Source organism: Vidua macroura, chromosome 6 (assembly GCF_024509145.1).
Source record: "Vidua macroura isolate BioBank_ID:100142 chromosome 6, ASM2450914v1, whole genome shotgun sequence".
NCBI classification, from domain to species: domain Eukaryota; kingdom Metazoa; phylum Chordata; class Aves; order Passeriformes; family Viduidae; genus Vidua; species Vidua macroura.
The window spans coordinates 17,665,608-17,680,183 of NC_071576.1; the positions used below are offsets into that span (position 1 = coordinate 17,665,608).

Here is a 14,576-nt window from a genome sequence, read left to right on the forward strand (position 1 = left end):
CGCCGCTCGGCCTCAGCGCGCAGCCTCCGCCGGCACCGCCCCCTGCCGGGCGGCGGCCGCACCGCCCGCACCGCGGCGGGAGCCTGGGGCGATGGAGAGGGCGGCGGGCGGAGCCGCGGCTGAGCGGGTGTGGGCCGCAGGGCCCGTCCTCACCGCCCGACAGAGAGCCGGCGTGACCGTGACTGCCAGAACCACAGCGGCGGGGTTATTTCAGTGTTAGTGCTCTTTCTCGAGAACCACACAAATTGAATACTCTGTTATCTGTTAAAAAACAAATAAATTATAGTATAGCTATACACAAAGTATTCAAGTAACTTTTAATGCCACGCTACAGCTATAAAGGTTTCCTGGTGCCCACCACAACCTCTTTGTCATCTCCTTTTCTCATCGGGGCAGGAGAGAGAAAATATAACAAAAAGCCTCATGTGTTGAGAACAAGAACAGGAGAACTCACTCACTGATTACTGTCATGGATAAAACAGAGTTGGGGAAATTAGTTTAATTAATTAACAATCAAACTAGGATAATGAGAAACAAACACACTTTCCTGGCACTCCTTCCTTCCTCCTGGGTTTAATTTTATTCCTGATTCCCTACCTGTCTCCCCCCAACACCAGGGAACAGGGATGGGGGTTAGGATCAGTTCATCACCTGTTTTCTCTGACACTGTTTCCTTCTCTCCTGCTCCCAGTAGAAACAGTCTGCCACAAAGACTGCATACTCACTGCTACAACGTGAATCCTTTTCGTGGGCTGCGGTTCCTCACAAACTGTCTCGCCACGCGTCCCTTCCATGGGGTACAGTCAGTCCTTCAGGAAGAGGCTGCTCCAGTGCGGGTCCCCCAGAGGGTCACTAGTGCCGGCGGCAAAGCTGCTCCAGCGTGGGCTCATCTCTGCACAGGGCCACGGGTCCTGCCAGGAGCCAGCTCCAGCGTGGGCGTCCCACACGTCCACAGCCTCCAGGCATCCATGTGCTCCAGCGTGGGGTCTTCCGCAGGCTGCACGTGGATCTCTGCTCCCATGCTGATCTCTGCTCCCCTGTTGATCTCCACAGGTTGCAGGGGCACAGCTGCCTCTTTACCACGGGCTGCAGGGGAATCTCGGCTTAGTGCCTGGAGCACCTCCTGCCCCTCCTTCTGCACTGACCTTGGCTCCTGTAGAACTGTTCCTATCACATATTTTCATTCCTCTCTCTGGCTGAAATTTACTTGTGCTCAATAACTTTTCAACCCTTCTTAAAAATGTCATTCCAGAGGCGCTACCAGGGCCACTGATGGGCTTGGCCTTGGCCGGTGGAGGATCCATCCTGAAGCTGGCTGGTATTTTCTTTATCAGACGTGGAGGAAGCTTCCAGCAGCTTCTCACAGAAGTCACCCCTGTAGCCCCTCCACTATCAAAACCAGCCACACACACCCAGTACAAGCATCTCTTACTGCTACAAGGGAGTTGTTGCAGAGGGAGGAAGAATTATGTGGAGACAAGCCTACAAGGTAAGCGTAATAGTAAGCAAAAAAGAAGTAATGTTTGAGGCAAATAATTTATCTTTTGCACCAATGTCTCAGATTCACTTCAGCTGGTTTAATGAGTAGTGATATTATAGAAAGCCCAGCCTACAGATAAAGGGTCTTTTACAAGTAATGCCACTGATTAAAATAAACTCCAGGCATTGTAGTTAACAGCTGTATTAATCCCTTCCTGCATCACTGTTCCTAATATAAATCAAACATCATACAGAGATAGGTTAGACTAATTATTGCTAATGATCTGAGCTGTTTGCCTGACTCTACTTATAATATATTAGTGTTACAGTGAGAGGGAATCAATAACAAATCAGTTTAATTACACCATTCCATTTTAACCTTTTAAAAGACACATTTTGCTTTAAGATTTCAATTATGTTGTACTATGTTGTAGTATTGGAAAAAAAAATAATTATTGCAGTACAGAAACAAGAATTAAGTTTATTTCATAAGTCAAGGACTTACTTTAGAAAAAGCTACTGTGTTTGAGAAAAGTTTCCTTTGCAAATAATAGCAGGAGCCCATTTCTTCAATATCAGCACTACATTCTGTGTAAGAAAACGCTTGTTTTCTTCAAATAGGAAAATTCTTTACCTTAATTAGTTACTTAGTAGAACACGTTCAACACTTTACAGTGCCTTGTAAGTAAAAATGAATCGTGTACACATGAAATTGCAGGCTTCAAGTGTGTAATAGACATATGGTATGGTCATTTTTCTAGCACTTCTCTCTACTACCATCAAAAATATGTAATGATGCATAAAGACCCAGCCATCTCTTGCTTTCTAGCAAGTAAGAAATAGAATGATGAAAAACCAGGAAGGCTTCAGAGCCAAAACATGATGAATAAAGTAAATTTGTTTAGAGAACAGCTTTCAGATTTAGAATTAGAGGTATTCTTACTTTTCAGTTCATGAAGTTACTATTTTGCACGGTGTAAATGAAGGTATTTTCCACATGACTTCTTCATTTTTTCTGTACTGTGGGAAAGCCCCTTTAACTAGCAGTTTCCAGGTTATCCTGCCTGTGTTTTTATCACAAATGGGTAACTCTCCACTGGGCTGAGGAGTATATACTTGCATACCACTTTTCTGCCTGGAGGGTGCCTGATTCTGCTTCCTGTTTGGCTTGCGTCCAGCTTTCTGTTTTACCTTTAGTCAATACAAAGACCAGATGCTGGAGAGTTCCTGTGGATTTGAAATAAAGTGAATATTTGCATCAACTTCCACCTATTGGCTGATACACTCAAACTGCAATCACATATTTGGACAAGATGGAAAAAAAAACAAAACAAAACAACCCTCCAAAAACCTGTCTCAGAAGGGAGGATGTCTCCCTTTTTCTGAGAAAAAAAAAAAAAATTGGTTTATACCTGTTCCACTATGGGCAGTCCATATTCAACCCAGTGGGCAGAAACTTTCCCTTGTACCTATAGAACAAAGGGTACAAAATTCAGCTCTGGGCTATTATTCATTTCCTCACATAAACTTCAAGAACAGAATAAAGAGTAGTGCAAAGATGAGGTCAAGAACCATGAATGTCGTGAGTGTTGGCCAGGGCTTAAAGGGGGAAGCAGAAGCACAGTACTGTGCCCTCAGGTAATCACTCTGCTTCTTATTGATGTGTCTTTTTCAGAGTCCACCACATGCTCATGGATGCCTTTGTCTCTGTCCCTTTTATTAGAGTTGATAGATGGAGCAAAGCAGGTAGTATAGAGGTGGTGAGATAAAAAGAATGAGGTGGGGCAATATGGAGAAAATGTAGAAAATGTGTTTGGACACAAACTGGGGTTATAAGAAGGAAAAAGCAGAACAAAAAATATTATTTATGAATGCAAATGTGATGAGCTTCAAGAGGAGATGTAAGCTGCAGAGGAACATATTGACAATGTAATAGCCATCTCTTTTAAGATGAGATGTTGTCTTTAATGTCTTTCCTTCTTTAATGAAAAGAAGGAAAATGCAGCAAGAACTAACTATGGAAGGCAAGGAAAGTCTAATAAATGCAATTTCTAGGCAGGGAATCAGGCAGGAAAAGGGTATGCTGAAGAATTAGAATAGGAAATATGACAGATAAGAGAATTCCGAATTTTTTCCAGCATGAATTGTTTAGAAATAGGAGGGGTTGCCTCTGTAACCCTGAATTTTCATGGCTTGGATTTTTCATACATTGTATCAGTCAGTTTTCTCCAGCAAGTAACTGCAGTTCTGTCCTCTAGCAGACACCTTTAGAAAAGGGTATCTATGCAGGCTAGTTTATTTTACTCAACATAAGATTCCCCCAAATAATGTTTTATATATTTCTTATGGACTGCTCATCATAATTATGGCTGATTTATGGAGGGGGAAAAAAACAGAGATACTCCTCTGATCTCAGGGAAGATGATTGTGTCTAGGGGGAATAACTCAAAAGAATTCATTATAGTACAAAATTACCTACATATTTCAGCTGAGATTAGTGTCCTCGTGAGCAACTTGTTATTTGCATAGTTGACCTGCAGGTTAGACTTGCTCAGACAGTAGCATGTTTGTGCACTTCACATTACCAAAACACTTTCTAGGTTTTACAGTTATTAGTCAGCGTTCACATACTCACTTACCTTTTTCCTCATCCCTGACTGATTCCATGTTTATATCAATTTTTGCCTGGTTCACTCAATGTGGAGAGCCAATATTCCAAATTGCACACAACAATTGTTGATTTCATGTGCACACAAACACACGGAGGTCTTCATATACTCGTGAGACTGGAGCACAGCCCCTCTTATGGTGTTTGCATTAGTTAAACACTATAAATATTCCTGAATTTATATGCAGTTAAAGCTTGCTAAGACACTTGTTATTAAGGATATAATTTCTACTGACACCTTTGGGAGTTTTTAAGTCCAGACAGGCTGAAAGATCAGCCTTTAGTCTGCATTTTTTTGCTGTGTATCTCACTAACAGCTGAAAATTTGCAAGGACATAAATGTATGTGCATAGGTCATTTAGTAAAGCACACAGGGATTAAACCTTGAAAATATTTCCAAGCTGCATGCAAACAAGACCAACAGAATTTTGGTAAGACATTTGCCTTAATTGGAAAGGCTTAAAATAAATGATCATATGATTAAAAAAAGCAAGGATTGCCTGCTATTTGTTGTAACCCCTATTTCTGTAGCGCCCCTGTAGCCAGAGAAGCAGCTGTTCATTGCTGACATTCTCCCTGCCAGGCATTCCAACTCTCTGAGGTAATGGGCTGCAAGCATACGGGCCTTCGCTTTAATTCTTTCAGCGTATCCTTCCGCATGGATAGAGCGAGGGGAACGCCTCCAGGAAAAGAAATTAAATGCACACACACAGAGGCACACAGGGACGGCCGATTTGAAAATATTTCTGAGAACGCAATTTGCGCACATGCGGCACAGCGTCACATGAAAGAGGCCGCCTGAAGAGCTGGCTGGCACAGGTTTATTTTGTTGTAGTATTTTCTTCCACCCCCAGCTCTTTACCCAGTGGAATGATATCCAGAGCAAGTTTTTTGAGACAGGAAGTGAGGAATGTTTTCACTATGAGTGATCTGAGAAGAAGGTGGGTTAGCCGAGATAGCAGCTGTTTCGGACAAGAGGAACACAGTAAGTCAGTTCCCGAGGAATACAGATGAGATGGCTCCGGGAGAAGAAGCCTTGGAGCGCGGGGGTTTTTTTTCAGCTACACATATGTGAAAGGAGACCCGGTGTCTTTGGATCGCTGTGCAAGGTAAGGGGAAAACAGCGGGCACGGTAAAAACATAGCGGCTGATCTTCTCTGCCGTGTACTGTAAGGCTGAAGAGTTTCAGCCACTTACTTTTTGAAAAGTAGATGGTTGTGGGACTGTGCTTCTGGAGGTGGGCAAAGTTTGAGACATGCACTTACTGCTGCTCTCTCAGCCCGAGAGTCATGTCAAATATTAGCTAGTAAAACAAGGAGAGGGTGGAGTACTTTGATTACTTTTTTGGCTGCCCAAATATCTCTGAAATAAAAATATATGTATTTCAAGAATGGGAAGTAATAGGAACCCTTTTTCACCATGATATATTGCAATTTTATTTTGATTATTGTCATTTATGCAAGCTATTAAAAAAAAAGAATTGTAAAGTAAAATGCTAACAATTGAGGGGGGAGTAGGAGGTGAAAGTAAAGGAGAAAGATACCACACTTCTCAGTAGTCACCCATTAGTCATGGCCATATTGCTGAAATTCCAATATAGCATTTTTGAAACTACAGGTTTCTGTTGAAGTATAAAGGTACAAAGTTTGACCACAAAAAACATTGTTAGCTGTTGCATGAAAATTCCAGGCTTGGTAAATAAAGGCTTGTTATTGTAAAGGTCATCAGTTGGATTTGTAACTCTGGGCACTATGTAGCTATGAGTTTTTGCTAAAGTAGCTTAAAACAATGCAGGTAGGTCTGAATTTAAAGTAATGCAGCAGGCAAATTTGAGAGCACCTAGGACTGCAGAATGCACAGCTGCTGAATAAAACCAGCACAGCTATGTTTGCAAGAACTACACATGGCTAGCAGTAGAAGATACTGAATGATACCCTGGTGTTATTCAGCAAACTTGCCTTAATTTTACAATATTTATTATATGTTAGGAATCTTTTTTTAGTTGTTTTTTTGTGATGTGGTCTGGAAGTTAATTACTTGAGTTTTTCTTGTTATAAATGGGTTTCAGAAGTCATGAAGATTATGTCAGGCGTACAAAAATGAAATAATTTAGGGTAAATGCTCAGTGGAGCATTCAATGTAAACAACAGATCATAACCTGGAGAATGTTCCTGGCTGCCACATTCTGAAACTTCTGCTCTAAACTTCCTTCCTATGTTTGTGTTGCTACCTGTTTGCATAGTGAAATAACTGAAAGTCTGAGGCTGCCTCATGTCAGCATTAGATGGTTTGGAATTTTCACTTGTCAGGTTAGCCTCTGGTTAGTGATTTTTGGTTTTGTTTGTTTTGTTTTTTTTTCTTTTTTCCCATGCTCTTAGAATACTTTTCTAACCCTTGATATGGACATAAAAGATTGAAAGTCTTTCACATTCAGTGGTACTCCATAAAACTGGAGATTAAAACACTTCTGCATTTCTGACTGTAACTTTCAGAGAGAAGTAAATTGATTTCTCTCATTGCTGTAGCACCAAAGAAGACACCTAACTTTGCAAAGAATGTATTGGAAAATGGGCCTCAGGGACAGGAGCTAAGGTCAGCCAGCTAAAAGTTACTCTGTCAGGAATAAACGCAGTGCAAGATTCTGCTGGCAGTGGACAGGGGACTAAAAGCTTCTGTCTGTAGAGCATTCCCTGCATGCTGTTCAAGCAGGGCTGGATTTGGAGGATCAAAGTGCAGAGGGAATAATAAAGTGAGGATTCCCTCTGTCTCCTTAATTTTTTTCAGGGAAATCTGTTGCTGTCTGTTGTTACTTATTCTACAGCTACACCCAAAACCAAATTTGTTGGTGTTTGGGTGAGGATTGTTTTCTCATTCAGCTAAGATTTTAGGTGGTATCTGTTGAGGATGGTGATTGTGTAGAATGGTACAACCGCTTCAAGATTATCACAAACGAGGTCATGAAATATGCTTCTGGCCATTCTTTGGAGTAGTGTTGCAAGGATGTCATTGAGAAAAAATGCTGTGCTGCCTCCTCTTTCTCCCCACTGTAGGCCTTTAATGTCTTTCCACCTTCCTTTCTTCTTTGTGGTGCTGCTGGCTGGGGAGCAGGGAGTCTGATACGCGGTTTTTAGCCTAAAGAGTTTGTGGTTATGTTGGATAAGTTTCTAGGTGGGTATATCAATGTCCAAGGAGAATGTGGTATCTGTCTGTTTACAGCTATACCTTTGAGTTTAAAAGCAGGTGTGCTAGGAAGACTACTTCTTCCGGTTCCTCCATTCCAAAGAAACGCATATCCTCTCGTTCCTCCTGTCTGGTCACGCTAAGAGACCTCAGAAGTCAAATTGTGCCTTTTAATATGTGCTCCTAATACCATGCCAACCTGGAAAAAAAAAAAAAAATAAAACTAGGCGTTTGTTTTCTCTTCCCCTCCGTCGGGGCGGCCCTGCCGCTAGAGGTGCAGGGGCAGAGCTCCTGCCCGCGGCAGCAGCGCGGCGGGGGCCGGGCGGCGCTCCCGGCTCCGGGGTCGCTCCCGCCGCCGCCCCGCACAGCCCAGCCCAGGGCAGAGCAACCTCACCGAGGGAATGGCATCCCTAACCCAGGGCAGCGGCGTGCAACGGGGGCATCTCTGAGGAGCCTCCCAGCCCAGACCTTTCCGTGACACTATGACAAATTTCACAGGCTGGGCTGCGTGCGCTAAGAAAACACATGGAAAAGGAAGAAAGGCAAAGCGTGGAATAGAGTTGACAGGAGAGGAGGCGTGAAGGTGTTTGCAAAAAGTGGGGAGATGGGTGGCTACCTGTAATCTGGGTAAGAGTATGTTTTTCAAGGAAAAATGAGAAAATAAATGGTTCTCAGAATTCACATACTCTCTTGGTAAGGCAAAGCATAACCTGAAGCATCATACAGCAGTTTAGCATAAGGAATAATGGTACGACTTACTGTAATCCATAGAAGATTAAAGGAATTGCACTTTAATTGTCTGGTAGGGAATGGCTAAAGTGTGAGTTTTAAGGCCTCCCTTGCCTTTCTTTTTTTCCCCTTTATCATTCATGGGGCTTGGTTTTGTGTTTAATCCAACAGCAGATAGTGGCTGAGGCTGCATGGTGCTCTGAAAAACAAGCCAGGTTGCTGGATTTGCTCTTAAAGAAAACGTCTTTGTTCAGTATTACAAATACCTTAGGCAACTCAGATTTCATAAACATATTTCATTTAAATTCCGATTCAGTTTATAAATACTTATTTTAAGACACTGCAGTCACACATGATTAAGACTCATTATTCACTTGTGAGTTTAAAAAAAAGAAATCAACTTGCCAAAACCCAATGTCATTTGTGGAAAAACCAGAAACTCTGGTACTTATTTCATTATTTGAATGTATAACAGCCCTGCATTTTGGAAAGGTAGACTGATTATTTAGATTTAGAAAAAATATACATGTTATTTTTCCCATGTTACTATTCCCCTTTCAGTCAAAGTATTTCTGATTCTTATATTTCTTCTCTTTCTCTTTTGTTGCTTACTAGGACTCCAGTGGATGTATCTTCTTGTCTCCTGGTGGAAAATTTGCTTGGCTTTAATGGATACTGCTGCTGCTGGTTGATCTCTGGAGACTTTACAGCTCCTTAGCTTTTGAGAGGAGGTGACTTCTCATCACCTCTCAAGGTCTCAGTGGTAGTAGCTCTTTATCACTAACCATCTCTGGGGGAAAAAGAAGATGCCTCTACCCTTTGGGTTAAAATTGAAACGAACTCGACGTTACACAGTATCCAGCAAGAGTTGCTTGGTGGCTCGGATCCAGCTGCTCAACAATGAATTTGTGGAGTTCACGCTGTCAGTGGAAAGCACAGGCCAGGAAAGTCTGGAAGCAGTGGCTCAGAGGCTTGAATTGCGGGAGGTGAGTTGTAAGTGAAGGCATAACTTTAGGTTTTGGTGCTGGATGACCTATGTGGTAACTCCTTGCCATGTAGGGTGATCAGCTACTGGAGCAGCTATTCTGTCTTCCCATCGTTTCTTCACCTTCTGGTCTTTATGGGGACTTGGATTGCTCCTAAACAGTTGCTAAAGTTGTTACAGAGTTTGGGGAACGTCTAAGGGGAGGAAATGTTAGAAGTATTGGTGAATAAAAGCTTAGAACGCAACAAAAACAAAGCAACTGTTTTTAAAACATGACATTGCTGAAAATTCTACTTTAAAAAACCCACAAAGGAAGAAAATAATTTCTACCTAAGCAACATGGTTAAAAACTACAGCAAGACTTGAGTCATAAGACAGCATTTTATGTGCATGTATTTTTTTTTTTCTGATGGATTAGTGCTGTAAAAAGAATCTAATGCACAAAATGTGGTAAGTGTACCAATTACCAACTATTTGTGTCTTGCTTGTTTAAATACCACAAATATATTTGCAGACACTGTCTTGGAGCTCATACATAGTTGTATAGATTGAGTGCTGGCCTTAGGGTGAGACTTAGTTTGTGCTAGTTGAATTTGTAAATATCTGTTCAGCCTGTTTTCCCCCCCAAATCTCCTTACTTGGTATTTTGAAGGATTCTTTTAGAACTGAAATTTACTCTTCCACACATTTAGTGATTATTTCTACATCTTCTGTGTTGATTGAATTCCTTCTGAAATGCTAAGCTTTGAAATTTTAATAGAAATCTACATAGATGACCAACATATGAATGAATGTCATTATTTTATAAAATTGTTGAGCACAGGTGGTTTGAATGCAGTATTTGAATGCTCTCAATCCTGGGTGAACTGACATTTCCCCCTAGAGTCTGAAAGGCTTAGTTTAGTTGATTTTGGAGTCATTGAATTGTGACAGCGTGTACACTTCTGGGGGGCAGGAGAGAGAAAATTAGTGATACAAGTTTAGGGTTGCTAATATTGTTCTGAAAAATATGCTTTTGTTCTGTTATGTGGTCTGCCACAGAATGACTTTTTGATTATGGAATTCAAATGCAGGATAAAAACCCTGGACTTAGGTAACCAAATTATGAGCAATTGTGAAAATAATTAGTAATGAATATTTGCATTTATAACTATGATTTTTAAAACATTATCTTTTTATTGTCAAGCAATTGCAATTGTTGATAACTTTGCTCAAATATTGAGCAAATGTATTTAGAATGCAATCCTGCAAACATTTATTACATTAGAAAGCATGCATTACTGTAGGATTCCTTAGTGGAAAATGTTATATCTAGTAATTTGTTTTCAGAAATGCTTTTTATTTTTTCAGTTTAAAGAATAATAAAAAATGGAATATATGTAAAGCCATTAATCTATAACGGTTTGTTTACTGCAGTTGTTTTCAATTGCAATATGCATTCTTGTAGAGTCTCCAAGTATTTTTTTAGTGTACAGTTATTTTAGAAAATGCAATTCTTTGCAAGGATATGCCTTCTTTTTTTAATCTTTCTCCTTCTAACAAATGGAGAATCTAGCTACGCTTGTAGCCTTAGTGTTTACTTAGAACACATCAGATATCATATATTTAGAATTCAATTATTGTTGTGTGAATGGATTTTGTCAATTTTTTCTGTCCACTTTCAGATGTAACTTCTAAGTCACAGAAAGTATAGATTTTTTACTATTTGCAAAATGCAAAGGCTTTGTCTTCCTGAATGATGACTACTAGCTTCTATTGAGCTAGTCACAGAGTGCTGGAGATGCAGTTGTGTCAGCTATTCTTCATTATCTCGTTCTTTGGAACCACTCCTAAATATCTTTTTAAAAACAAAACAAAACAAAAAAAAAAAAAAACAAAACAACAAAAAAAAAGAGCAAGAGATTCAGTTCCTCAATTAAGGGTCATATATCAGAATAAGGGAGTTGACAGTATACTATTGAACTCTGAGCAGATTCCTTCAGTCATGCATTCTTGCATGGATTATTTTGGCAGGAGACTGTGTTGCAGTAAAAGGGAATGGAAAATAAGGATATAAATTACTTTCCAGAACTTGCATTCAGAAAAAGTTGTTCTGCCTTTAAATAGTCAGATTTGCCAAGCAGATACTTGATCATTCCTTGTGGCTTACTTAGTAGAAAGTTTTCAGAAAGAAAAATGTGTTCAGCACTTTTATTAAATCTGCAAAAACAAGTCTTTGATACAGTAAAATACAAAGTATTTCTGTAAAAAGTTGGCTATTTTTAGTTCACTGAACAGCCTTAAAGCATGAAGTTGAATTCTACGTGTTCAACATGAAAGTATGATTGTTTATTTAAATACTGAGACTGGGGGCCATTCTCACATCCAAGGTATCAGTTTCAGATTACTGTATATGGCCTACACAGCTAGGACAAGCAGTTCCCAAGCATCTTCAAAACAGTTTACTGCATGAGGCATTAGGGGAATCTCTACCATTTTTTACACATTCAGTGTTAACATTTGTAAATACCTCTTTCTCTCTGGTGTAATTTGGAATTACTGAATTCGGACAGTTGAACTGAACTATTTTAATGGTGTGCCATCTTTTAAGATATTTGTTTTAACAGATCTTTATGTAAATGAGTAGTCTTCAAATTATGCATTGCATGGCTAAACACTGTTTTTCTTTTGATTTTCCAATTAGTACTTCTCAATTTCCAAATTGTATACTAGTACGGACACATAGTTAGCATTTAGGAAGATTTATATATGTTGACAATTTTATTTTTTTATGGAATGGTAAACTTTATAGAAAAGTAACATGAATTCATTAAACTGAGTATCTTCTGGTATTCCTAGAATGCGACTCATGAGGAATGAGTATGTAATCCATCTCTCTTAAAATGAGGAACTGGGGAAAGAAGTCAAAGGGAATAGTGAACATAAGTTACTTACCTTTGTGGCACAGTCTGTCTTTTATCCGGTGAGAGAGCTATAACCAAACATGATTTATGCAAAGAGGTGTTACAGAAAACCATTCTGGAATCAAAAGTTCTGAAAAACTGCTGAGAGCTCTGCTGGTTAACCACCTTAAAAAGGACATACAGCAGTGCTAATCTTGCATCTAAGGCATGAGTATGTAAATGAAATCCTTGAAAATATAGAGATTTTTTTCAAACATTGTAATATAGCTAGGTACATTAGCTAGCTGGGTTTGGCAGGAGATGTTCTGGCTGGTGTCTTTCTCTTGTTGATTTTTTTGTTGTTTTCTAAACAATGCAGCACTTCTAAACCAGAGAGAAGGGGCAAATTCTGCTGTACAAGCAGAGTCTGACCTAACTGCAGATACGTGGTAGAGTACGAGTATAAGAACCAATGGCAGGGAACTTCTGTGGAGTGTATGTGTTGTGCATGTGGAAGTTCCTGTGTTTGTTTTGGACATGCAGAGGAAAAGGAGCCAAGGTTATCTGGATCCTGAATAACTTCAAAGTTCTGAAACAGTGCTTCGGAAATGCTTGAACTGTGCTGTAAAACTTTGCTCTGAATTCTAAAACCTCACTTCTCTTTTGGAGAAAACACAAAAAATACCTTTAATTCATTGTGGTGGTTTCTTAAATGTGTTTTACATATGAAAAGAGTGTTTTTAAAATCAGACCAAGTGCAACCATAAGTATTCTTACGTCTGTATGTATCAGTAACCATATTGACTGACAAATAAGAGTTGGGCTGCTGCGTGACAGAGGGATCATTAACATAATTATGATTATGTCTTGTATCAAAGTCTGGCAGCATTTTAGCTGATGCTTGTGGAAATAAGAGGAGAAGCAGTCCTCATAGTTGAACTGTTGTGGCTGCCTCTCTGAACCAAATTTTCCTTATAATTAGGAAAGGAGAAATTGACATGGAGGAATGTATATAAGAATGCCAGAATGTGTAATCTGATTCGTTTAACAGATGTTGCTTTATTGAAAAGCAAATTTGAATCCATCTAAAATAAATATAAGAATGTGATAATTGTAATTTAGGAACCAAGGAAAATTGAAGGACAGGGCAGTTAGGTAAAAATCAGTAACTGCCTCAGTTAAATTCTTTCTCTGAAGAAAAAAAATAATACATTCTGGTAAAAGGTTTGCACTCAGTCTTATACTGAGCAGCACAAAATTAAGGTTTTTCTATGAAAACAATAGTGGCAATTAGGAAGCCCTTCCCCTGGTTTCTTTAGCATTTTTATAAAGTCAAGTCAGAATATACCACTTAATTGCATTTTGTTTACCATCATGTCAGTGAATTGCTGTACAGTTTTAGACCAATTTTGACAGAAGAGGTTTTCTTTACTTCTGAAGCAAAGGCATTAGCTTATTGTTTAGTAATTTTAGGCTTCTTTGAAATGTGGCTTTTTCCTTTAGTAAAGCAACCAGAACTTAAGCCTCTGATGAATGGGAACATGATACTTCTAATGTCAGTGATGTGTAAGGTGAAGTCAAAAGCAGTTATGTGAGTTCATCCTTCTCAGAGCCTTGAACAGTGGTGGGAAAAAGTAACATGATTTTTTTCAAAAAAGTATATTTCTGTATTTCTGGGTCATGTTGATAATTGACCTACCTCTGTTAGAGGTTAAAATATATCTTGGACATAATGTTTTCTGTGCAATATGAAGATACGGCTCTTTAGCTTGTGAATTAGTCAGCTTACTTTTGTCAAATGTCCTGATGAGTAGAATCTTCCTTGCCTGTTAGAAGATTGTTTATTCAAGATATATAAAGGGTCTGAAACACAGTGTATTGTGATTTGTACAGTGTTTCATTTGAATAAACTGGAATACATCAGATTACCTTGCAACATATGGATTTGCTTATCCATTTCTTATCCCTTCTGTTTTGCTTTAAACTAAATTGGTAATTACTTTGTTTAAATAGCATTTGTGAAATCCATATTAGAGTAGTTAGGAGAAAATAATTATGTGTGTGAGTGTTGGAAAAAAACATTTCAGTTATGAAAGAATTAATATTTAAGAATAAATTGTCTCTTTGTTCATATAGCTACTTTGCTAAATATTCCCTTCTGCAGCTACAGTTGAAGAGCTTGTCAGTGCTAGAACAACAAAAACAGTATAGGCAAAAGTACCTTACACTAAATAGCTGCAGTATGAGGGGAAAGGAAGGGATTTTTGTCAGTGATCCTGCTGATCTGCAAGAAGAATTGGTCACGGTACTAAATAGAGAAGCGCAGCTTTCTACTTGGTGGCTGGTACATGATGAGAGTCCCAGAGGTTTTTTTTCTCCACCGCTTCCCGTAAGTCTTGGATATTGTACGCTGGCCAGTCCAGGCTGCTCCAAGTCCTTCTCAGCTAGAGATTGGGAAGTTTTGTGGAGGAGGTTGTTTGTTGTGATAAGAATGGAGTTTCTGGAGAATTTTCAAGGCCTGTTGTCTCCTCCTGTAGCTCTTAACACTGGGCGTAGGGAAAGGCTTTCATTTGGTATCTGCCAGTTGTGCTTAGTACAAGATTATTGACCCAGTTCTCCTGCATGTGGTATATTCACGATATATCCTGATAGC

General features: G+C 39.5%; 1 protein-coding gene across 2 annotated transcripts in view; it reads left to right on the forward strand.

The window, feature by feature from the left end:
* Nucleotides 1-4,946: 4,946 nt before the first annotated feature.
* Nucleotides 4,947-14,576, forward strand: part of PTPN21 (protein tyrosine phosphatase non-receptor type 21) — a 45,421-nt gene continuing 35,791 nt past the window's right edge. For both annotated transcript variants that reach the window (XM_053980160.1, XM_053980161.1), the window contains exons 1-2: nt 4,947-5,256; nt 8,672-9,042. In XM_053980160.1, the coding sequence (XP_053836135.1) occupies nt 8,863-9,042 (180 nt within the window). In that variant the 5' untranslated portion in view covers nt 4,947-5,256; nt 8,672-8,862. The remainder of the gene's footprint in view (nt 5,257-8,671; nt 9,043-14,576) is intronic.